We start from the raw sequence: 26,407 nt of genomic DNA on the forward strand, positions 1-26,407 counted from the left end.
CCTTGTTTCCTTCAGCCAGTATAACTCAGCCCTCAGCTGGAGAAGGACATATCTGATATCAAGGTTTATGCATGGCTTATTTCACAGCATTTTGGGGTCTATAAAAGGTATTTAAAGAAATGTCATGATTAAACATAACACATTCCTCTTCTTATGTTTACAAACCTGACCTCTCTGGACCATCCCAACTGTGCTTATGAATGTTTTGTATTTTGTTACACACAGTTGCTCCAGCTATACAGGATGGCCCCCAGACAGTAGCTGTGCCCGTCGACAAGCCTGCCGTGCTGGAATGCATTGTCAGCGGATTCCCTAAGCCAAGGATCACCTGGAGAAAAGACGGGGCCATACTGGCAGGAAACAATCCTAGGTCATTTTTACATTTCTCATACTGTATGATATACAGTACGTAATGGTCTAATGGTTCCTGCTGTAGCTATAAATCGAATGTTTTGATTTATATTTCATAAGAATATATACCAATTTTACAGTTTCAAGTATTAGAATATGGTAAAAAGTATTGTTTGTAATTGTGTTTCTCGTTGGTCTGCTTAGATACTCCTTTTCAGAAGACGGGTCTCTCCACATTCGCTCAGCCCAGGTTACAGACATGGGGCGTTACCTGTGCATGGCCACAAACCCCGCTGGGACCCAGAGAAAGAGAGTTGACCTGCAAGTCTTTGGTAAATATGCTTTCTATAAATGCTGTAACATCTACATTTATTATTGTTAATAAGCACAAGGCACCTGGTAAAGATTCAATAATATAATCAAATCAATAAAGCTTAACCATGTCTCAACATGCACAGTAAACATGTCCTCTTTTCACTATCCCCAGTGGCTCCGTCTATTGCCCAGGGCCCCACCAACGTCACTGTTACTGTCAATGTCCAGACCACCCTGTCCTGCGAGACCACTGGCATTCCCAAACCTGATGTGTCCTGGAAGAAGAACGGCCGTCTCCTCAGCACTGACCAGAACCAGAATATGTACAGGTTACTGAAGGGTTCTCTTAATTGTGTTAAAAATCACAGTACAGTGGAGCTAGTCATACAGAAGATAAAGGGTGCTGTGGTTAGTGGAAGAAACTAAACTCCTGGATGATTGTCTTAGAGCATTGCAAGGTTTGAAGCACTGTAATTTGTTTGTGTATATTTACATATTTGCTGTTGGCCATTCTTGCACCCAGGCTTCTGTCTTCAGGATCTCTTGTGGTGTTTGCCCCCACAGTGGATGACACTGCAGTCTATGAATGTATTGTGTTCAATGATGCTGGGGAAGATCAAAGATCTATTGCGCTCACAGTACAGGGTAAGTGTGGAGACGGAGGGGGGCACATACCATTCTTTTAGGGTAGTTTGATAGATCAGATTTAGCCAGCTACACTATTATAGGTAACAGAAAGCCTTATGTACAATATTGCTGTATGTATTTAGAGAGGACCTAAGAAAGAGAAGTGCAGGCTGCACTGTAATGCTTTTGCCATCTGTGTCTTTGCTGTAATGTACTGCAGTTCCTCCCTCCATTGCTGACGAGGTGACAGAGCTGTTGGTGACGAAGCTGTCCCCTGCAGTGATCAGCTGCACTGCGACTGGGGTGCCTGAGCCCACCATCCACTGGAGCAAAGACGGGGTCAAACTGCTGCCACGTGGAGATGGCTACCGAATCCTCCCCACAGGTAACACTGCAACGATGAAGACTGGGTAGTGAGGGCTAACTATATGAGATGGAGTGCTGCATCAGCTGCTGAGGTGCATGCTAATCAAGCTACATGGATCAGTGAGAAGCTGTATAGCCTTCATTGACTGAACTGAGACCTGACAGTCAGTCATCATTGTTTTTGTTTTTTTTTCTTTTTTCTTTTCCAGGGCCTGTTGAGATCAGCACTGCCCAGCTGAGCCACAGTGGCAGATACACCTGCGTAGCGAGGAATGCTGCTGGATCTGCCCACAGGCACGTCCATCTCACTGTTCAGGGTAGGCCTCATCTTAAACTTGTGGCGCACATGGGGGATACAAGGTAAACTAGCCTGCATCCAAATTTGGGTCTATGGAAGTAAAATGAACTACAATTAAAGAGGTATATACTCAAATTAACACCACTGCACAGCTGTTTAAATTGATTGTTGTTGTTAGCGGAAATACTCACTCTTCCATTTCAGAGACCCCAGCGATCCAGGCGCATCCCAGCACTGTAGACGTCATTCTCAATAACCCAATCACCCTGCCCTGTGAGGCCACTGGAACTCCTCGACCAACCATATCCTGGCAGAAAGAGGGCATCAACATCCTCACCACACGTAAGTGACATCGAAGCGGATTGACTTTTAGTAATATACAACAATGCAGCTGGAGCAGCTGTGTGGTTTTGAGACATTAACTCTGCTAACCTGTTTCCTATCCAGAAGGTAGTTTTACTTTGTTACCCAATGGTGCACTGCAGATAGCTCGTGCCAAAGTGGAGGATGCTGGGACATACATATGTGTTGCACAGAATCCTGCTGGGACAGCCCTGGGGAAGACTAAACTGAGAGTGCAAGGTATTTAAACAGGAATATTGTTACACTTAGTGGCATAATAGTTCCACTCATTTTTTAGCACTAATTCCTTAACACAAAAGAAGGCTTTCATTTTTTCATTTGTATATAATCAGACTTACATCAGTGTCTTCACAGATAAAGTGATTCTTAAAAGCCTTGAAATGATTAGTACCTGTTTTAAAGTTGGTGAGAGGTAGTAGACATCCAACTGTTTCACTAGTTTTTTTTTTTTTTCATCATGTTTCCGCAGTTCCTCCTGTCATTGTGTCTCAGACAAAGAGTTACACTGTGGCTCTGGATAAATCAGTCCTCCTGCTGTGTGAGGCTCAGGGCTACCCTGCCCCTGAAGTTATATGGCACAAAGATGGACACCTGGTGACGGAGTCTGTTCGCCTGCGTGTTCTCAGCTCCGGAGCACTACAAATAACCTTCGCCCAGCCCGGTGACACCGGCCGCTACACCTGTACTGTGGCCAACGTGGCCGGAACAAGCAACATTGAGATGGGCCTCATTGTGCATGGTAGGTGAGCCTCATCACAGGCACATAAAAAAGCTCATCTCATGTGGATAAACTGAATGCCATTTTTAATTTGTTTTTCATGAATGTATGTGATTTATCGAGATCATTTTGTGATTCCCAGGGCCTACAGGGATTGTATTTGCTATTCTTTTCTTTGTCTATTCTAATTGTTCATTGTCTTTTTTTCCAGTCCCACCAACTATCCGCAGCTCCGATACAGAGTACTCTGTGATCGAGAGCTCCCAGGCGGTGCTGCCCTGCATCGCAGATGGGGTTCCACAGCCACTCATCTCCTGGGAAAAGGAAGCAGTGCCCTTGACTGATATATTAGGAAAATACACTGTCATGCAGTCAGGGGAGCTCCTCATAGATAATGCTCAAGTAAGTCACAGGCATGAAGTACTACATACAGAGGATTATAGACATGACTGCGCTCTCACTAGAGCAGGATACCCTGATAGGGGTTGTTTAAACTCTTGCCTCTTTTTCTGGCAGCCTAATGACACAGGAAGTTTCACTTGCATTGCAAGCAATGCTGTGGGTCAAGAGAGCAAGACAATGAGCCTAACGGTACATGTTCACCCTGCCTTCACCGAGCTGCTGGGGGATACTTCCTTAAACAAGGGGGAGCGTCTGATGCTTTTCTGCGGGGCTGTCGGCGTGCCCACCCCCCGGATCACATGGGCCTTCAACAACAACATTATACCAGGTATGCATACGCTGTACCACATCTATACATTATGCCACGGCTTTACAAAGATTAAACGCTGATCAGCACACTGTATCTCGTTTCTTCTCAGCACAATTCGACAATGTGAATGGTCACAGCGAAGTTGTTATTGAGAGAGTGAGCAAGGATGACTCAGGAACTTACGCATGCATAGCAGAAAACAATGTGGGCTCCATCAAGTCAATAGGCTTTGTGTATGTCAAAGGTAAACTGAATTCCCTTTGCTTATTGCCTCAAGGACTTCTTTGAAGCCATGGCTGATATAAGCCTATCTTAAAGTATTAACACGTCTATTACTGTCACCGCATCAGAGCCTCCAGTCATCGATGGAGATTTCCATTCAAACCCGGATTGAGCCGCTGGGAGGGAACGCTATCCTGAACTGTGAGGTCCGGGGAGACCCTCCTCCTACAATCCTGTGGAGTAAGAAAGGAGTCAACATTCAGATCAGCAGCCGCATCCGCCAGCTCGACAACGGCTCCCTCGCTATCTACGGCACTGTGGTACTTACACATACAGATCCCTGCTTTCCTTTCCTTTGTATCCACTCTAAGATTGTGTTACTTGTAGCAGCATTACCAGTGGCTGTCATCTGTGTTTTATGAGGTTTTACTGATACACGTTTGTATTATTAGAATGAAGATGGTGGCAGCTACATGTGTATCGCCACCAACGATGCTGGGATGGTTGAACGCAGTGTCACGCTAACCTTGCAAAGTAAGATAACAATCCCTAAGAAGAAAGCACAATTAACATTCCCCTTGGAAAGGTCTCATAGTAACGCTTGATGGTCTCTGTTATCCAGGTTCCCCGACCATCATGGTGGAGCCTGTGGAGACGATTGTAGATGCTGGCACTACTATTGTGCTGAACTGCCAAGCAAATGGGGAGCCCCCTCCCACCATCGAGTGGTCCCGTCAGGGGCGCCCCATCTTGGGAGATGACCGGATCACTATTCTGTCCAACAACTCACTGCGCCTGACCGGAGCTCAAAAAGAGGACACTTCGGAGTACGAGTGTGTGGCCAGGAACCTCTTGGGCTCTATGCTTGTCAGAGTACCTGTGACAGTACAGGGTGTGTACTTGCAGACCACATTTCACTTAAATTTAATATAACCGTTTACATGGTAGTGGATTAGTTTGTGTAATGGAAAAATACATATCAGTATATGTATATCATTATCAGTCTGATTACAGTTCCACAAGAGAATGTCCTATCATTGACAGTTTTGCCTGTTCCTTTGTTGCAGTGCATGGTGGGTTTTCTGAGTGGCTGGAGTGGGCCCCGTGCAGTGTGACCTGTGGGCAGGGAGTTCAGAAGAGGCTCCGACAGTGTAATAACCCTCTCCCAGCCAATGGAGGCCAGCACTGCCTCGGGGCCGACACAGAGACACGCAGCTGTCAGAGCAAGCCCTGCCCAGGTTAGTACAGGACTAACGGAGGAGAGGGATATCTCTGTGGAAAAAACAAAATCTATAATGCAACGATTTACATGGAGTCCATAACTATTAGGTTATCCTACTGTGTCTCACATGCTGGCTTGTTTGCGTATGTCTTGCAGTGGATGGGAGTTGGTCGGACTGGCGGTCCTGGGAAGAGTGCTCACGTACCTGTGGCCAGGGAAACAGAACCAGGATTCGCTCTTGTAGTAAGCCCCCTGCACAGCATGGGGGCAGACCCTGCGTGGGGAAGGCCGTGGAGTCCATTATGTGCAACATCAGACCCTGTCCTGGTAAGAGAAATTCTGTCTGGTTGTTTGCAAATGTACTGCACACAGACCAAGGTATGGGTGGCTGTGTGTAGTATGTATAACACTAACTATCAATGTTCAATGTAATAATTCACACTAACTAACATCTCTGTTTATTTTTTTGTCCAGTTGCTGGTAATTGGGGTGCCTGGTTGCCTTGGGGCCCATGCAGCGAGACTTGTGACAAAGGCACACAGACCCGATTGAGGCTGTGCAACAACCCCCCTCCCTCATTTGATGGGCTCCACTGCGAGGGACAGGACACACAGACCCAAGTGTGCAAGGAGAGACACTGCCCAGGTAAGGAGCTTCAAACACAAGCCAGCATTGAGAGCACAGCATTAAAACAATATTAAAAAAATATTTGTTTTATTATGACTGTTTTGAATAGAAATTGGTGACTGTCTCCATGAATTGCTTCCGCAAAGCCATGTTAAAGCATTTCGCAAAAACGAGTTGTTTTCAAGGATGCACCAGTGAGCAGTGTGCAGCTGCTAAATTGAATGAATGCAATGCAATTATTTTCAAGTGAAAAATAAGTACCTCAATATATTACGACACAGTGTTTTGTAATTCCTCATTCCTCATTCCTTAGTGGATGGGAAGTGGACATCATGGGTGAGCTGGGCAGCCTGCAGCTTGTCCTGTGGTGGAGGGACACGTCAGAGAACCCGAGCATGTGCCAGCCCCTCACCACAGTACGGTGGGCACCAGTGTGAAGGCAACGATGTCCACATTGATTTCTGTAACAGCGAGCCCTGTCCCAGTGAGTATAGCCCAGTCTCAAACCTGCGTAATCCTCCATCTCTAACTGCTGTTATAGTAAAACCTGTGTAATCCTCCATCTCTAACTGCTCTTACAGTAAACCTGTATCACTTGGGACTGGAAAAATTGCTCAGGATTATACAGTTTGCTAGATTACAGAGGTATTGCAAAATCTTATACTGTACCTAAATAAATATAAATGGCAAGCTATTTGAATACTTCGAAAAACAATTACAGTACATACAGTAAAAGTAATGTGTAGGTATAACATGTTATTCAAGGTTTATAGTGAGATTAACATTGATTTTAGACAAACAAATCTTACAAACCATGCCAGATGCCAGAATAGACAGGTTCACACCTTTATTTTCAACAGGGATTTGGTCAGAGCTTGATGCTGAATTACACAGAATGCTGGTTTACAAAGGGGCTGGACTGGACAGGCTTTACTGTATATACAGCCTGTTTGAACTTGTGTATACTCTACAAAGCCTAATGTTTGTGATGACTTCTTCTTTCCAGTCCATGGTAACTGGGGCCCCTGGAGCAGTTGGGGGAGCTGCAGTCGGACGTGTAATGGAGGTCAGATGCACAGGTATAGAACATGTGACAATCCCCGACCAGCCAATGGGGGTCGAGCCTGTTCTGGAGCTGACACCCAGATCCAGAGGTGTAACACAGGCACCTGTCCAGGTGAGCCCAACAGTGCCTCATCCAGATATTTCATTGCCAGTTTGTTTTTCTGAAAGCCAGTTAGCAAAACGATGTTGGAATCTACCTTTTCTTAACATGTATTTAAACAAATTCCTTACTCAAACATCGAGAATAAATGTTCTTCACCTTTCTACAGCAGTGGTCTCACTAAGAGGTCCCCAGTCCAAATGGTAACTCTTTGTAGCTCCTAAATTCTGACAAGATTAGAATCCCCTGTTAGCTGTACTTGAAAATTACTGGATGTCCTTGTTCTATCGTGTTTTGGTTTACAGTGGATGGTAACTGGGGTCCTTGGCAGGACTGGAGTGAGTGTATGGTTACCTGTGGTGCAGGTGAACGGAACCGGATTCGCTTGTGCAACAACCCAACGCCAACCAATGAGGGTCGGTCCTGCCCGGGAGACACTTCCCAGGTGTCCAGGTGTAACATTCAGGCATGCCCAGGTAAGTCACCAAACTGGAGATAGGAGATAGTGGAAATACATACTGTGCATACTTTGGTTAGGCTATATGATGGGAATAAAGCAAGTTAACCATGGACAAACTATGGCTTTTCATCCATAGAGACCTGCTTTTTAACGCTACTGGCATGATAATCTGATCTATTGAAGGCTATATTTTGGAAACCAATTATGTGATTTTCATAAAACTGTGCTTTGGGCATTTATTGTCTATACTTCATCTACAACAGTGATTTTTGTGAAAAAATGTTTTGGAAAAAAGCAGGCATGTCTGTCAAATTTGAAATTTGCTCTCCAGTTTGCACATCAGCTATCATCAGCATGCAAATCATACCCTCATATTTTTAGGGCATACAAGGTACACAAGATCTCTAACTAAAACTGTCCTTTGATCCAGGTGGACTCCAGCAAGCAAGGGGAAGTGTTATAGGAAACATCAACAACATTGAGTTCGGAATTGCAATCCTGAATGCCACAGTCACCGACGGTGAGGAATCTGGTACCAGGATTATACAGGCAGCCATCACCAATGTGCCCAGAAGCCTTGGTAGGTGCAATGGATTCTCTTCAAACCAGAAAAGATCCAGATAGAGCATGCATGTAGGATAGTTTGATAATAGGGCCGTTAGAAATATTTTTCCTCCCAATTTTCTGCTACCACAGGTCCTGCAATGAGAAAACTCATCTCGATCCTGAACCCAATCTACTGGACCACAGCCAAAGAGATTGGAGAGGCAGTAAATGGGTTCAGCCTAACAGGGGGAGTCTTCCGACGAGAGACACAAGTGGAGTTTGCAACCGGTTTGTAAAATCTTGGCTGAAAGATATATACTGACAATTTATAAACATGCATATGTTAAAACTTTTCTTAATAGCATTTGACTTATGCAACTGGAATGACTATTAATGGCAGTATCATTACAAGAGAATGCTAAATGAAAAGGGGTTTGCCAAGCAGACTTCTTACTAACCCTTTTGTACTTCAGGAGAGATCTTGAGAATGACTCATATAGCACGTGGGCTGGACTCAGATGGTGCTTTGTTACTGGACATCATTGTGAATGGGTATATCTTACAGCTTCCTTCCTCTGCTGACATCAATGTCAAGGTATGGCTATTTGCAATCAAATCGAATCACTGTCTTGGCTGCATAAAATGTGGTGCCTCTGAAAGGATATCCTTGTGGATAATAGCCTTGCTAAATAAAGAAAAAAAGCTTGTTTGTTGTTTCAGGACTACACAGAAGACTATATCCAGACAGCCGCTGGCCAGCTGTATGCATACTCCACACGGATGTTTAGCATTGATAAAGTGAGCGTGCCTTACTCCTGGAATCATACCATCACATACGAGACCTCCCGCGGACGCATGCCCTTCCTGGTGGAGGCTCTCCACGCCTCCTCAATCACTGCACAGTACCACCCCCTGGAGGAGACTCTGGAGTACAAGATTCACGCCACCATCGCCAAAGGTTCTCACCCTTTTCCACTTACAGACTAATAGTTTGGCAGCTTAAGTTTTGAAAATCTAGACTTAAACTGGCACTATATCTATCATGTCCCTTGTAAAAAATTACCAGAGAAGAATTTTTGTTTAGGTTTTGGATTTACCTGGACATTGCAAATGTATGGTTATGGAACACTAAATCATTATAATTTGACAGTTACATCATAAAAATGTTTGCTTAGGTCATAGTATGTGTTTTGTCCTTTTCTTCAATGTATTATTATTAGTTCCTTGTAACCACTAAGAATCCCTATTAGCAGGCATTAATAAAAGTGTCATCTTTGTATTTGCAGGTGATCGAAGTAACCAGTGTCCAAATGGTTTCCAATTGGACTCTGCCGGACCCTACTGTGCAGGTAATTGTACTGTAGAGTATTTGCTTCATATAAGATGCTTTAACGAATCACCCGCTTGACCTTGCAAACAAGCAACCAAAGAGAATATTTAACACAATATAACAGGTGCATTTTATTGTCCTTATTTGATATATAACATCAGAAAACAAGGGGCTGTTGAACATGTTTTACAAATCCTGTGCATGTACTCTAATGGGTTTGACAATCTGTGTTCAATTCAACATCCTGGGTAGCTAAATTGCTGGACAAAATGCAAAGTGCATTGATTCTTTCTGAACGCTTTAATAAAGAAACAGAGATTTTCTGTTCAGTTATTTTATATAATGTTGGAATTGCTATAAATGACAGTGTAACTTCAGTGTTTCTGCCGTGGTTCTCCTGAAACAGACGAGGACGAATGCATTGCCCGTAACCCCTGCTCCCACACCTGCCACAATGCCATTGGAACATACTACTGCTCCTGCCCCCGTGGACTCACTATATCGGCCGATGGGAGGACTTGTCAAGGTAGGATGCTAAGAAAAATGCCACACTCAATCAATACCACAAATACCTCCTGACTAGTATGATTGAATTGCAAAGGCTTGCTGTAAAAAATCTGATTTTGACTCAACATGCAGAATGGCAAACTGGTTGAACTAATTGTAATTTCAATGTCCTCTTGGCATACCCACCAGCAGAATGCTACAACCTGTTGCAGTTCTTGCCTCCAGTTTTAAACACAGTATGTATATCAGTGCATTGCATGCATTGACAGTACTCTGTTTGTGTGGCTGCAGATATTGACGAGTGCGGGCTTGGAAGGCATACCTGCCACGCAGGTCAGGACTGTGAGAACACCATCGGCTCCTACCGCTGCGTGGTGCGATGTGGCCGGGGTTTCCGCAGGACACCCGACGGAATCAGCTGCCAAGGTGACTGTTACTAACTCCGTATATTCCTATTCGTTCTTTGAGAAGAGGAAATGCAGAACTTTTAGATGTTCCAAAAGCTGTCTTAAATCAACTGGAGCCAGAGCTTGTTGCTGTTTTTTGACTTGGTTCTGGAACTCTATTCTTGTTACCATTAAGTTAATTGAAAGACATACTTTTTTTAAAAATGTGCTTTTATATAACTGGTTGTAACTGGAGTGGTGTATATATATATATATATATATATATATATATATATATATATATATATATATATACTCGATAGTTGTTTGTGCAGCGCTTGGGATACCATGGTGTGAACATCGCTATATATAAATACATTTGTATTGTACTGTAATGTAATACAGGGTCATTTCCATTCATTTCTTTTACTTAAGTGAGGAAAATAAAAGCTTATATATGAACCATTAAACTTTTCAGACATTAATGAATGCCAGGAACTGAACCCGTGCAACCAGAGGTGTCTCAACAGCATCGGCAGCTTCCGCTGCGCCTGCAACCCAGGGTTCCATCTGAGCAGCAGGAGGTGTGTCGGTACGTAGCAGAACTCCTGCCGGACCGCCAGCATGCCAGGCTAGCTGTGTAAACCGTGTGCCTGCTTAAAAAAGGTTTCAGAGAGAGTGCAGCGTATAAAAGAGATTTCACTAAAGACGGTTTATTCATTTCCCACTCAGATATCAACGAATGTAGACAGAGCGTGTGCCGTTCTGATCAGCAGTGTAAGAACACACGAGGAGGATACAAGTGCATTGACCTGTGCCCCAGCGGCATGACTAAAGCTGGTAACGGGTCCTGTGTTGGTAAGTGTAACTAGACCAATCATTTTAACTATGGCTAACAGAAATATATTCGTGGTAAGACCTTCGTCAGAGCACAACTTCTAGAAGATGTAGACACATCTTAATAAAGGACACAAATGTGTCACAAGCTAACAATCACTTAACACAACTTGGCTACAAGAACTATAAGTTCATTTAAAATCTGTGTTAGCATTCAGGCTATAGAAATAGCTTTTTATTTCATTGTGATGGACACCAGATAACCGTAGCTCAATTGGTAACTATATTGTATCTAGAATGTACAAAGAAACTGTCTGGTTTGCTATGTGCAGTGCCTTGGATTGTTTCTGGACGTGTTTTTGATGGATTTAATTATTGATGAAACTGACATAGAAAACAATGGCAAGACCAAGGTAAATCAGATGTTTACTTTTCAATATCCAATCTATTGGTTTTGTAATTCTAAATAAGATCTCTGTTTTTCAAATGTCTGACTTTGCTTTTTCTTCCAGATATTGACGAGTGCAGAGATGGCACGCACCAGTGTCGGTATAACCAGATCTGTGAGAACACCCGTGGCAGCTATCATTGCACCTGCCCGCGTGGGTACCGCTCCCAGGGAGTGGGCAGACCCTGCCTCGGTATGTACTCAACATCACCACAGCTTCTCTCTGCTTCCCTGCTCCATTTTTTATTTGCAAGTGTCTGACTGTCTCATTGCACTTAACTTTAATTGACCATCCCAGGGTTTTGCAGTGGAGGAGAATTCCTAAGCTATTGGATTAGTGCTTCTCAGCAGGGCATGTTCAGATTTGCAGTTAAGATCTGATGTTGCACTGCATAACCAATGCATTTCCTCAGCAGCATTTGGTAACAAAGATCTTGCAACAAGCTGCAGGATACTGTTAATTAACCTGTATATTATCTGTAACGAGTTGTTACAGTTGTGGGTGAATGAATACCAAGCAGATCAGCAATAAGAAACTGCCTCTATGCCTTGCTTTCTTATACCCTTTGTTTATGCAAAACAGATGCAATTCAGAATGTATTACTTGAGTTTATAATATCAAAAGAAAAGCAGAGAAGATAATGAACTCTGAGACAAGCAACCAAACTAATTGATCTCCATAGCGACATTTCCCAGAACTCTTGCCAGATCTTCTGCATTTCTTTATCTGTTTTCACTAACTTTGTTTCTCATCAACAAAATTCAGTGCCTAGAGGTTCCTGTAGAGGATTAGATGATTTTCAGGAAAATCTGCTAGCAGATGCAACACAGACATTTACCTTTTACAGTACAGTATCTGGGTTTTTGTAATAAATTCTCATTATTAAAATCATCATACTAATGCTAAGGCCTTCTCGCTATGCTGTTTGCTCATTACATTTTCTTATGAAAATGGCTTATTTTACAGCATGTACTCCCTTTATATGAACTTAATTTGGCTCTTTAGCCCTTTAGTAAAAAAAAAAGACAGGGAAACTTTGCCCAGGCTTAATTGTCATCATCAGATTTCCTGGCTTGTTTTAAAAATCATTTACCAATGATTCCTTTTGTGTGTTCTAATGCTGTAGCATCTCCCTCAAGCATTTCTGTGGCACTGAATTTGTCTACACAGAGATACATTCAGGCCTGGCATTCCAGATTAATTTCTAATTCCAGGCGGGTCAATACAATTAAAGTCAAAATTTATTGCCGATTTATAACATAAAATATCCCTAAGCCTGGACTTAGACTTGAAATACTTGACTTGGGTGTATCTCTGTTTGTGGTTCTGCTCTGTGTTCCACTGATTGACCCTTCCTTTTTTTTCTTTGTTTTGTCTCCCCCCCCCCACCAATCCTTGCAACGTTTCTTGTGTGCTGGGACTTGTCGCTTGGGCAGATATTAATGAATGTGAAAGGGTGCCCACGCCATGCGCCTACCAGTGCCTCAACACCCCTGGCAGCTTCAAGTGCCTTTGTCCCCCAGGGCGACAATTACTAGGTGATGGGAAGTCTTGTGCCGGACTGGAGAAGTTGCCCAACTATGGCAGCTATTCCGCTGGCTATAGGCAAGCCCAGTTCCCTCCTGTTGGAAACCACCAGCGGCAGTATCACAACCTGGCTTCCCAGACATATAATACCAATTCTGGCTATAACAATGTTAGAGCACCTTTCTCCAGAGCACACAGGAACACTAGAGAGACTTGCCCGGAAGGCTTTCAGGCAAGGGCTGGCCGATGCATAGGTAATTATCAGCCAGAAAAAGGAAGTTATTTATCTTTGTGAAGCAATGTGGACTTTGGTATTATTTCCATACAGCATACTAAGATTGGCCAGGGTCGCAACCCAACTCCCCAGGGTTAATACACACGTTGTAGTTGAATTTTATAGCCTCTGCTGGACCAGATGGTAGGATAATTATACTGACTTGGATCAATGCACCCAACAACTTCTGGAACATGATGACTTCAATCCAACAGCAAGAGGGAGTAATATGTAATTGTAACAGTAAATAGATAGCTATGGTAAACTGAACGATTTCCATAGCTCTCTATTTTGAATTCAGCAAACTGCCTCCTTGTTAGGATATAGCTTGATGCCCTGCTAGTTTTAATGTTGTACAATGTACTGGTAAAGGATCTGTCAAGGGATCTGCAAAGACAGTAATACAAGCCTAACCCTCAATCTGAGCAAATGAATACCTGCAGATAATGGAAATCTTCTTGCAAAAAATGTGACCTTATTTTAGATTACCACGCAGTGAACCGACCAAAGCAAAGCATTGTGTACCAGACAGGGAGTGTATGCTTCTATTGTGGAGCTTTAGACAAGAAGACTCTAGAGAGTGCTGTATGCCTCAGTGAACATGGTCTTTCTAATCATTTGATTTCTTGACTTGTCTAGATATCAATGAATGTGAAAATAAAGATGCTTGTCAGCATGATTGCATGAACATCCAAGGGAGTTACGAGTGCCTGTGTCCAGCAGGGTATGGCCTCATGGCTAATGGAAAGACATGTCAAGGTGAGCACTGTACCATTCTGTGAACGCTTCATTTGTTAGAATGAAAAACAGCATCTAATAACCCCCAGATGCATAATGCAGGTTTAAGAATTATGATGTATCTGGGTTTTTGTTTAAGTGCCTTTGTTTTATTTTTGCAATCTTTACTACAACAGTGTGGCTTGTTTTCCATTCTCTAGATATTGATGAATGCCTTGATCAGAACATTCAGTGTGGAGCCAACCGAATGTGCTTCAATATGAGAGGCAGTTATCAATGCATAGACACACCATGTCCACCAAACTACCAGCGCGACCCAGGCACAGGGTAAGTTACTAATACTTTTCTTTAGACCAGTTGCCTCATCAGTGCTGTTTCTAAAATTTTAGGGCTAAAACTGCCAATCTATTGTAGATGTAGCATCACAAACTGCAGATCCCTGGGGTTGATAGAGACCAGTCACAGACTGAGTTGCTGTAAATGGTCTGCTGCTTCAAAGAGTGATATGATTGTAATAAGCCAGTATCTAGAATGGGCTCTAATTCTTAAGCATAGTCATCTGCAAGTGGTAAATACTAGCAGTGCATATTTGCTGTGTTTTACAATACTCCATTAACCTAGAACACTTTCTTTTGTAGGTTCTGCCTCAAGAACTGTCCACCCAACGACCTGGAATGTGCCCTCAGCCCCTACGCCCTGGAGTACAAACTCGTCTCCCTTCCATTCGGAATCGCCACTAACCAGGACCTCATCAGATTGGTCGCTTACACGCAGGATGGCATTGTGCACCCCCGCACCACTTTCCTTGTGGCGGATGAGGACCTCGCCATCCCCTTCGCCATCCGAGACGAGAACCTCAAGGGCATTGTGTTTACTATCCGGCCGCTGCGTGAGCCACACACATACAGAATGAAAGTACGAGCCTTGTCTTACAGCGTGGACGGAGCCATCGAGTACCAGACCACTTTTATTGTGTATATTGCAGTGTCTGCATATCCGTACTAGAGCACTTCAGAGGTTCCATGACAATGTTAACTGCCACTGCAAGCGAGATCCTCTACCACTAAAACAAAAAATTGCCACTTGCCAGCCTTCTCTACCTGGGAAATCGGATGCATTTTTAAGGACTTCCTTGCATAACTATTTCTCAGTGTTTGCATTAAAAAAAATTGCCCGTATGAGGCCTCTACAGTAAATAACCTTCTGAAACATATACCACGTAAATCCAGTAAATGTTCCAGCGTGGTTCCATCATTATGGATTTTATAGAAATCATTACATAAATCCCGTTGCAGTGCCTGCGAATGGAAGTTTAACAACCCCTTGCGGTGAGATAAATAAACATTTGAACTCCCCAGGTTCTCACCCTTTGCAGAAATGTGTGTATTTTCCTAAGTCGGAACTTGCCTTCTTTGAGAGCAATGTGTTTGTGTGTGAATGTATGCCCCAGCTAAAGGGACCACACTGCTTTTAGGTGCATGCATGATTGTTACAATCTACAACTACCATTTCTGCACCTTTTGCAAGGTTCTCCCCAGGAATTTTGTACAGCCGGGCAGCAGAACATTATAGGCGGGAGCACTTTAAACTGAAAAAATAAACTTGCCTTTTACCTTAAATATATAATACGACAAAGATGTTGAATAATGTGTTGTCTTTCGTTGACTATATCTGGTTGTGCTTTTTTAAATCTTCTACATTTTGTTTTTCATGACTGTTTTTTATTCTGGTAAATCACCCTGCTTATTTAAGCACTCTACGATTTGACTGGGGAAAGATAATGCAAGTTTATTGGAGTTCACAAAAAAAAGGGAACCTTTTCACTTCCTTTTTAGCTTAATTATTGAGCTTATTGCTTCATTTAAATTGTTTTCTTTATGTTCAGTTATCAGGGCATTTTGTTAATGCACGTCATTGTTTTTCACTGTTCTACATTTTTTGAATGCATCTGTTCATTTTAACCATTTTTTAAACTACATATCACCTTGCAGTACAATAATACGACAACAAATAGCCTTCACAAATCAAGTATTAGGTGGCCATCTTATTTTGAAAACCCTGCATTCATTGTCACTATTTTTGCTTTGAAAATAATCAGTATTTTTCTTTTTTGCAGACATTTTTAACGTTTTAGCCTCTCGAAGTACTTAACAAAGAAAACCCGCCCATTCAACTCTCTGATTGGTTAAATGTTGTGTCAAGACATAACACAACTGTCATGTGGTTCTAAGATTTTTTTTTTTTCACCCAGTCTGCTAGAAGCGCAACCATTCGTTATTGTTAAAGGCACAGTAGCATCTGCATGACGGGCGGATCGTTTTTTTTTTTTTAGTCAGGCGGCCCATCTGGCTGAAAAGGCCAGGGGAGAACCCTGTTTTGATTGTTTTGGTTTTTTTACAAGCATTGAGCTCAATTACCTAGATGTATTCTATTTTTATGATTTGTATATATGCTTTTTGTTCATTTTAAACATACATTTTCTACGCAATTTCCAAAGGTTCTTTCTGGGAAACCAACAGATGTGTAACATCAGAGATAAAAAATAAAGATATTCGCCCCCAGGACATTTATTGTTATCCTGCAGCAGAACAGAGATGCGAGAACTTTTGTAATGTTTTACTCCTTTAAATGGTAATTAATTAAAAAAAAAATATATCAATTTTTGGTTTAAGTCAACAAATGGTCATTAGCACTTCCCCATATCCCCTTACATCTGCCTTTTACTTTCTCAGTTATTCAATTATGTCTTATTTATCAGCAGTCTATCTATACCGCCTGAAAGAATAAACAGTTGTTTATTAAAATATTAAAACATTGGATATTTGGATGGTGAGTACTTTGATTTTGATTGCTTATTTGTAGAGCTTTACTGATGTCTCTGCTGGAGTTCAGCGAGGCGACTTGTATGTTTTTAACTGAAGAAATGGTTTACAGATACACAGTATATTTGTAAAAGTTACAATTCTAATACAATAAAGATAACACGTTCAGTTCCTTATCTAGGATGATGTTATTTAAATTTGATATGAAAGAAATACATAATTTAATGCTTGCTTTAGTGCAAAATTACCATGTGCTGTGTTCTAATTAAGAATTACTTTTTGGTCAAACAGTACGAATTTTAGATTTAAAGGAGAGTAAAACTTAGCAAGCTTTGCACATCTCTACATCAAAACAACTTCTCAAACAGAAAATACAGTTCACCCATGGAAACCAAACATCTGAAAAAAAGAAAGAACTTTATGTACTGTATGATGTATTACGGTCACATTCTCAAAATAAAAAAAATAAAAAAAGTTTGGATGCAATTCAAAATAAAGGAATAAACCCCCAACACTAATTGTTTTATTATTATTTGCGTAAGCTTTTTTTTTTTTGTTATCACATTACAAAAGCACATACATAAAAAGGACCATTTTGATAAGACAGTCTGTAAACTAGTTAGGTATATTCCCACTTGGTCCACAAACAGGAGACTATTTATCACACCAATTACAAATTAACTAAGTGACATTAGTAAATAGATTCTATTTCTGCCACTGCCGATTTAGAATTACATTTTCTATATCCATTATATAGTCATTATTTTTTTGGGCCCAACAAATTATAATCATTAAATGAACTCCATGCACAACACAGGCAGTACTGTACATTGAGGTCTGGTCTGTACTTTTGTGCTTCCTTATTTATGGTAAGTGCTTGGCCACAACTAAATTACCTATCAACAATTCTGATGAACTCATACTGACAATAGTACCAATTATTCACATTTCAACACTTTCCTCTTTACACTTGTTTAGCAAAGAGTTCACTCTGTGTCCCTTACAGTATGAATGTTTTTTGCAATCACACTTACCAAGGTTTTATTGCACTGTGCATTTAATTGTTCTAGTTGAGGCAATTTAATTATAAAACATGAAGTAAAACAAAACAAAAAACCCCCAGAAAATTATGGATCAAATAAACAGATATTTTGGTCCAAACATTGAAATTGTAAGATACTGTGGCATAAAAACATCTAGATTTGGCTGATCTGGAAGAAGTAATACTGAAAATCACTGAGCAAACAGAATGAATGGTAAGACTTTTGATTAACCTGGCTAAATCGTGTAGTTATAATTAATTAAATGATCTTAATTAAATTAAGATTGTATCGCTAATACTTTATGCAGCTGATGTATATAAAAGTGTAAACAACTTATTAACATGCCAGTGATTTATTTGTTTGCAGAGTAGCTGCATATATACACCCCGCTGAGAGGATTCTGGTATGCAATGCACAACGAGGCAACCTCTGCTTTTGTTGCCTTAAAAAAAAAAACACAGACTTAACTCCACGTGCCTTGCTTCTAGTTAGAAGCAAAGTAAAAGACTGGCATTGAGCAAAGAGACACTGCAGCATCCTGAAAGGGAATGCAGGCTAAAGCACACTGGAACAAGTGTACACGTGCCAGATGATGCAGAACAATATTTTAAATCAGAAAAGTCTACCCCTGGTCATTTTTCATCAGGGTAGTAGTACTCAGTACCGACGGAAGCTTCTTTCTCTTCTGACCCCTGCAAACTGCACTGACATGTTCGGGGACTTGCCTTGTTTTTAGCCACAAATTGATTACTGGATGAAAAAATTAAATAAAAAGGTGAAATACACAATATACTGTAATTCAGTCTTTTTATACATTTTCACTTTAAAAAAAAAGAAGTCCAATTGAAATGCTTGTGATACAAAGTCGCTACAGAGTACAAATTTAACTGGAACATTGCACCGTGGTCTTGATAAAGTTGTTTTAAGAAAAAAAAGAATACAAAAGATATAAAGCAAGCCGAGATAAAGAAGAAAGAATGGAGTCCTGCACAGGGCCCTTTGAACGACTCTTGGTTTTTGAACCAGCAAATCCCTCTCTATGCAGAGCAGCTCCAGGCATGTGTTAAACGGTTCTTCTGGCAGTTAAGACTCTAACAATGGATCCTACGCCACCAGCAGATAAAGCCTGGGGGGGGGGGGGGGGGGGGGGGATAAGAAATATGAAAATACGATTATTTACTTATTTAAATTTCTTACTAGCTCATCCACCCAGTTTTGGGAATAATTAGATTCAAAGTGCAAAGTGTAGAATCCAGTCTGAGATCCCTCCAACGACTTATATATATCTTTGAATTGTTCCATACTTTGTTTTTTGTTCCACACACATTCACTGACCTTTTCATGCCACTGCAGTAAGACTGTGCTGCTGTTTTCTGTGGGCTGCTCAAACCCCTTGTAGATGTACTTCATGAGGAGATCCACACCATTCTTGTCCAGGGACTGAACAGCCTTCTCAATATCACCGCTTTTAAAGGAGCTCAGGACCTTTAAGACAAGACCCTCCGCCCGGTCCTGCACAAGACACAGGGAGCAAGGCTGATTTACAGAACGCCAAGGCAGTGCACACTGTACATGTAGCACACACTATCATCCCACTACCATCCAACAGCAATAGCTGGGCTTGTCAATGTACAAGCCTTAAGCACAAAATTGGGACATACAGGGCACAGTACACCATATTAAAACCATGTCTCACCTTCAGTGCTTGGTTCTTTGTGTTCATTGGTGGATTTTTCAGGACTGCCTGGAGAGCACCCATTACGTTTCCTGTGCAGAGCCTTGTTAAGGAGCGTACAGAACTTAGACAAAAACTGCACAGATTTGGTTCACTCATTTGATCTAATTTTTCTATTATTCAACAGGGGGACAAAAGACAGTGACCTATTAACATCTACAGTTGCTTTTTTTTACTATTATTTTCTGGGGCTAGGTCTATCTAGCAAAAAAAGATTCTTAAATCTCAAGGGACTTCCTGGTAAAACAAAGGAAAATAAATTAAACTCTTATATCACTTAGGTTATTCTGACAAGTTAGCTATATTTTGTCGAAACTATGCAATAAATGCACTGCGATATTTGCACACAAACAGGAACTGCTCTTGAGAGTGATACCACATTATTGACATATAAGGAATTAACATTTAATTGAACATCGAATGGTGAAGTAACATCACTTGACTCCAGAGCTGGACCATTTATTTTGAAAGTACAACAAATCTACTGATATTAACTCATCCCACAAAAACAGCTTTAGGTGCAGATGTCAATAACATAATACTGGGGAAGGGATGCCTGCAACATACCAAGCAAGTCAGGGCTGATCTGAGATTCCACAGTGAACTAATGACAAGCAATCACAGCAGTCTTCATATAAAAGCAACTGTTTTCTATTGTTATTAAACACAGGGCAGTCTTTTTAATTGAATTACCTGTCAATTCAGATATGGCTGACAAAGGATTTAACACACACACACTGGTAAATTAACATTTAAGAGTAACCAAACAATGCAAAGTGTTCATTTAAATCTCTATAGCTGCCCCTGAAACCTCAAACCATAATGTAACATTTGTCCTAGGAAATCTCTGGGCTCAAGTTCACCCATCCCTAATGCTTTGTGTATATAATTTCACATTGTGCTACAATAAACAACAGGTAACAACCTGGTTAATATCACACTAACTTAAGCAGAAGTTACTAAAATGTAGTAAATCACACAGTGGGCTTGTATTAATTATAGAGACACACACCTTTGAAACGAATTTTGCAAGCATTATCTCCACCCTAAAATGAAAGAGATGCACGAAATAACAGATCTGACAAACCTCGGGTGAGCACTTGTCAATGCTGTTGAACTAACCAACGAAACATGCTACCAAAAAAACATTACTGGTTTCAGATTTTACAGTAAAGCACCACAGAGTAAAACCATACACTTTTAGAAACGCTATGGAGCTGAGGTACCTCGACTTGTGTAATCACCAAGAGATCAAATATGGTGTCAATTTATATGAGTTAATATATTATAATTATATTATATATATATATATATATATATATATATATATATTATATGAATCAGTACCATAACAAAATAGTGTTTAGTACTTGCCGCTTTTCACACCTTAAGATGTTTTTTACAACATCCAAAATTGCACTAGCAACCAGGCAGTCCTGTCAATTGTCTATAGTAGTATGTACAACTGACGATTGCACAAAAATGTGTTTGACTTGCACCACACCCTAATGCAATTCTGGAACATTATGCAAGACGTTCCATACTCTACAGGTTTAACAGAGAACTGAAGTCAAGTATTATTAATGTATATATCAATATAGAAAACCATGATGAAATGATGAGATTAATGAAATGCACCGAGGTTTTAAGGATATTGTCTGATTAAGGAATCGACTTCCCCTTCATCCGGACCCTGTTGGTTTTCTCCTCCCTCTTCCTCGTCCACAAACTTGTTCTCGTCATATTCATCTACATCCACCTTCCTGAAACGGTCAGAGGACACGTTCTTGGACATCTTGGTTACTTTACCTTTTATTTTAAATTCGTTCTCCAAAAGAAAATAAATATATACGTTTTCAATGAGCCAAAATGCCTGTATGCAAGAATCCGCCCGGTTGCCTCTCTTCCTTCCTCTCTCAGCCTCCAGTCACTTACGCAAAGTCGCAGAAACGCCTCCTTTCAAAAATGAGTTGGAGTGCAGCGCCATCTGCTGGTTACGTGTAGTATTACACCACCGCTCACGACGTGAAAGCGATGCATACACCTACCGGTATTTCCTACTTATTTTCCCTTTTTTAAAATGTATTTATTTTATTTTTGTTTGTTTGTTTGTTTTTTTGTTTGTTTTTAAAAATATATGTTATTAAAAAAAAAAAAAAATTGAATGTCGATACAGAAAGTAAATTAATTTGTTCATTATATTATACAAAAACATTACTATAATAGATTTTTACATTTTGTATTTGAGTGCATATATCATAGCTGCCTTCCCATTTCAAAATATTCCATACAAATCATACTCAATCAGTAGTATTAAGACATGTATTATATTAAAGTTCTCTGCCTTAAGTAATTCACTTTTTTGCAGCATTTCTTAGTCCACAGTTTTGACTATAATATGTTAAGTCACCTACAGAACTCACACACTTGGGTATGAAACAGGTAACAGATCTCCTACTGCACCCTGTTTAACTGCTGCTGTTCATTTAGGTGCTCCCCATTTCATTGTGCAATTTCATTTCAAATAAATTTTCTTCACTCTTCAGGCACATGCTTTTAGTGGTGGGCTAAGAATACATCCTGCTGTATTGCAGCTGAGTCTTCACTTGTATTAATGGTAATAATGTGTAATTATATATTTTTTCCAGCAGGTGCCAGTATAAGTCAAGGAATGTAATCTTAGTCAGCCAGGCTGTTTTGCCTTGCCGGAAACACTGCAAAGATCCCACTTTGAAGATATAGAAAACGTTGTCCTTTTTTTGTACTTATTAATTGGTGTGATTCTATTTAAGCCGGGTTGAATAACACAGCACATACTGCTTCTTTTTCCAAAGGAGAAGGAAGTTTGAACACAACTGAATAAACACAGAGGTGCATATGCAGGCCATTACAACAAGGAAGTACTGTGAGAGCTGTTGCTGACTCAACATTAACAGATGCCCAACTTTTCAGTAAGCAGAGCCTTAAAAACTCCAACACTTGTCAAGGCCTTTTAACAGGCAGGGTCTGGGATCTGTGAAGCTCGAGTCAGCCTTCATACAGAGTGCTTTGTCTGAAGAGACCTGTACAGACTGGCCCCTGTCAATGAGTGTAACAAATGCTGTGCAAGAGCTAGCTTGAGGCTCTTTTCTACTAGTGAAAAAAAAAAGTACAACAAAACCTGAAATGACTACTGTATTTGAGGCCTGTGGACTGTAACAATCCTACAAATTTACCATACTGCTGTTACAGTGTAGGAGAGTTGCAATACTTAAATCGCTTTTCAGCAAATGCTTGGTGAGAGGAAGAAATGGTCACTATAAATCACGTAAAAATATAAAGACCTAGATAGCAAACATAAACACAACAAACACTAGTGAATAATCTAAATAAGCTTTCAAATGGATTTGCTTCCTCTCTTTACAAAACTGATGATGCCAGCTTCTCTTTTGGGGGTTACATGCTGCGGCTGGAGGCTCATCCAGATCCTAATCGAAAGCATTACAAACAGAGCAGCACTTTGAATTAAGACTCCTGGTCGGGCACACAGAGCGAGTAAAGCAGATGGTAAAGCTGGCAGTAAACATTATTAGGCCTAATCTCTCAACATAATAGACATTTCTTTGGGAGAAAGGGGGAGTGGTCCACCTTTACAATGTTTTGTCAACAAATTATAAATCCATAAAAAGCGTGGGGGGTGGAATGGTTTGTTAGATAAGCAGGCAGGCAAGTACTCTCAGATTAAAGCACTTCAAATAAGATTAAGGGGATTTGTCCTGCCCTACCTGAACTACAGCAAGGTTAAATTTTGAGAAAGGTGTAGGGAATTGTGATAACTTTATTATTTATTATAACAAATCAGATTGCTACTTTGATAAAATATTCCAATTAAATGGTTTCTTAATTAATAAAAGATTGTTCATAACAGATGATTATATTCAATATATGAGTACATTTGATTACATTCATTGGTTATTCAAGATACAGAAACATCAACACATTTTTCTAGTCACCTAGCTTATAGCCAGAGTAGTAATTTAGCCATATTACCTCTTAACTGGAAATGCTATTTCAGACAGGTTACGGAGGTATTTCTTTCATTCAAGACACAAGCAACTCGTTTGTTTGTTTTCTCAGTTAGCCTGATAAAGTACCCCAAAACCTCAACCCCTACAGATTCCGTATGCTAAACCTCTGTTTCACCTGTCTCAAAATTTGCTGAAACAGCACTTTCACATAGAATGGACCTTTACAATATGTATTCCCTTTTCTCCACTCAACAGCCGACCCCTGTTAGACTCCTACAACAGGAAACTTAAATCCTCTTTCACCATTCTAACATTTTTCTCCTTTCAGACTGATTTCTGTACACACACACATACACACACACACACACACACACACACACACACACACACACACACACACACACACACACACATGCACGCACGCACGCACACACGCATCCACACGCACAAACACACACACACACACACACACACACATTTGCATTCATATATTTGTGGGGACTTCTCATTGACTCTCATTGTATTTTTGTTTACTATTTCTAACTCCAGTCAGATAAAATGTCACACAAGGTGAAAGTTGACAACAAGCTAAATATGTTGACACTTTTTTTTTTTTTTAAAGGCATATTCTGTTTTTTGGGGATGTCGTTTTTTCAGTAGTTAATATCTTAGTGGGGACATTTTCTCAAATTTTGTCCGCACATTGACAATAATACCTGCCCCCCCCCCCCCCCCCCCCCACCACCCCACACACACACACACATGCACACACGCACACACGCACACACGCACACGCACACATGCACACAACATCACATGTTCATTTTGGCTTTACAGGGGGCAACAGAGAATATTTGAAAATATTATTGTGAGCTTACAGGCTGACACAAAAACATAAGAGGCTGGGTACAACACTATCAGACTGCATTTATCTTTTTTGCACATGTTTTCACAGATTGCTGCCAGCATACCACACTGCTGAAGTGTCAAATGTGTACAGTAGCTCATTAAAGTTCCTGACATTATATTACCTCTGTGTAGCTGTCTGAACCCCACACTGAATAGTTATCTGTTGCACAGCCAGCTGGACATTACAAACTTAACACAAAGAATATGAGAGCTGAATCTTACTGCAGAGGGAACACCTTGATATAGCCTGTTGAGATTGAAACTGTCAAATCCATAAAGACCCTTTCAACAATCTATACCAAAACTAAAGAAGTGAAAAAGAGCAAGTAAAACCGATTACATTCGGAACTTGGAAATAGGTAGTCTTTGAAAAGGAATGACAGTTGGTGTTTAGGCTAAGGAAGAAGCAAGTGTCTAATAACAAACATATGTTGTTTTCAATTAAGCTTCCTGTTCTTTGTGGATGCTGTCTGGTAGATGGACTTAGTTGAGAATGTTTGGTTGTAATGTCAAGTGTGTGTCGTACTGGTTTGTTTGAAGCTGGGACTGGAAAGAAATAAGTTATTGTGACCTGAAAGAAAGGGCTGACTGAATTAAGGATTGTGCACGTCGCTTATAGAAGATAATGGTAAATTGAAAACCTGCCACAGAGTGGTCTTAATGGCCACGAGCATGTCTTTGGAAGAGGAAGTTTACTGTAATAGATAAACTTAACAGAACACTACAAGGTTTGGGCATTGCACAATTTCATAATCTAACCTTTCACCGATTTTATACTGCATTGTCTTGTGTGAAGACAATAACCTCCTTCAAGGCATTCTGCACTACAAGAAAACAAGTAAGCAATCATTTTCTATCATCACGGCTTTATCACTGTACCTCTTTTATGTTGTCAAGAGATTAAGCAAAAACCCTACAACATGGGCCAACTAGTTTATGGCTTTGTTTCCTCAGCGTTGGACCTTGCTTATCTGAAATGAAACACCAGTGGGGTTTTTTTTTTGTTTTGTTTTTTATCTAAAGGGCAGCCAGATCAGATGACTCTCAATCCCAGAATCTACCCTAAGGATATATTCCGCCATGTACGTATACTGTTTTGTCATAGCATCAATTGTTTAAATTCTACCCTATCAAAATAACCAATGTTTTGCAAACATTATGCATAACAGACTTGGGTTTTGATTACATTTACAGTGGCGTGGGTGGCACATTGGCACCTACAGCTGTGGATTTGCTGTTTGACGTCACTGTTTAAACTTTCCTATCTCTGAGGAAACATTCCTCCCAAATGTGGGATAGGCATGCATATTGTCAAAATACATATTCAGAATAAAATCCAGATGTGTTATGGCCTCTGTTCCAACTTTAAATGGACATTATGTCAGATGTGACTAAACTTAGAACAAGACCAGCTGAGTGTGAACAGAATTATAAGCTATATAAATAGAAACAGTGGCCCTAATGGCTTTTGTCACTGTCACGCTGAATATTTACAAAGAACAAGTAACTTTATATTTCATAGTCTGTAGTTCAATTACACATTCTTCTATGCAAACCAAAGCTGAGGTGTGTTTCCTAGTAACAATAGTTTGCTTGTTACAATGCACTGTGTTGTATAGCGATACCGTCTTTCTACTGTGTCAGCCTAAAAATTATTTCTCATTTGGTCATAATCAACTGCAAGGCTGTAAGTCAATATACAAAAGAGTTTGGATTTGATATTAACAGACAATTTTACCCACCCTTATCTCCAGATCATATTTTACAGTACATTGTGCCCCTGGTTACCCAGTGCTCTGCCTGATTATTAACGTGAGAGTGGGTGAAACACCAATTTCCTGCATTCTTCTG

The 26,407-nt window shown here is 40.6% G+C and overlaps 2 protein-coding genes across 2 annotated transcripts in view; one reads left to right on the top strand and one right to left on the bottom strand.

The window, feature by feature from the left end:
• Positions 1-15,687, top strand: part of LOC121331076 (hemicentin-1-like) — an 86,027-nt gene extending 70,340 nt beyond the window's left edge. The window contains 36 exon segments of the mRNA XM_041278232.1: positions 226-370; positions 556-683; positions 839-995; positions 1,190-1,311; positions 1,514-1,678; positions 1,869-1,976; positions 2,162-2,299; positions 2,405-2,539; positions 2,790-3,059; positions 3,250-3,440; positions 3,555-3,768; positions 3,860-3,994; positions 4,101-4,135; positions 4,137-4,292; positions 4,425-4,506; positions 4,595-4,864; positions 5,040-5,210; positions 5,351-5,521; positions 5,669-5,839; positions 6,135-6,305; positions 6,828-6,998; positions 7,292-7,462; positions 7,877-8,026; positions 8,143-8,280; positions 8,466-8,587; positions 8,713-8,950; positions 9,279-9,341; positions 9,729-9,848; positions 10,121-10,255; positions 10,694-10,807; positions 10,948-11,073; positions 11,565-11,693; positions 12,938-13,282; positions 13,942-14,061; positions 14,241-14,367; positions 14,679-15,687. Of these exon segments, the coding sequence (XP_041134166.1) occupies positions 226-370; positions 556-683; positions 839-995; positions 1,190-1,311; positions 1,514-1,678; positions 1,869-1,976; positions 2,162-2,299; positions 2,405-2,539; positions 2,790-3,059; positions 3,250-3,440; positions 3,555-3,768; positions 3,860-3,994; positions 4,101-4,135; positions 4,137-4,292; positions 4,425-4,506; positions 4,595-4,864; positions 5,040-5,210; positions 5,351-5,521; positions 5,669-5,839; positions 6,135-6,305; positions 6,828-6,998; positions 7,292-7,462; positions 7,877-8,026; positions 8,143-8,280; positions 8,466-8,587; positions 8,713-8,950; positions 9,279-9,341; positions 9,729-9,848; positions 10,121-10,255; positions 10,694-10,807; positions 10,948-11,073; positions 11,565-11,693; positions 12,938-13,282; positions 13,942-14,061; positions 14,241-14,367; positions 14,679-15,045 (5,771 nt within the window). The 3' untranslated portion in view covers positions 15,046-15,687.
• A 1,020-nt stretch (positions 15,688-16,707) lies between these two features.
• LOC121331020 (actin-related protein 2/3 complex subunit 5-A-like) lies at positions 16,708-21,573 on the bottom strand. Its single transcript, XM_041278118.1, has 4 exons — positions 21,296-21,573; positions 19,602-19,674; positions 19,241-19,417; positions 16,708-19,031 (listed from the first exon to the last, which is right to left on the bottom strand). Exons 1-4 carry the CDS (start codon positions 21,433-21,435, stop codon positions 18,969-18,971), a joined length of 453 nt encoding a protein of 150 aa, XP_041134052.1. The 5' UTR covers positions 21,436-21,573; the 3' UTR covers positions 16,708-18,968.
• Positions 21,574-26,407: the final 4,834 nt, after the last annotated feature.

The sequence above is a fragment of the Polyodon spathula genome, chromosome 18 (genome assembly GCF_017654505.1).
Source record: "Polyodon spathula isolate WHYD16114869_AA chromosome 18, ASM1765450v1, whole genome shotgun sequence".
In the NCBI taxonomy this organism is placed as follows: Eukaryota; Metazoa; Chordata; class Actinopteri; order Acipenseriformes; family Polyodontidae; genus Polyodon; species Polyodon spathula.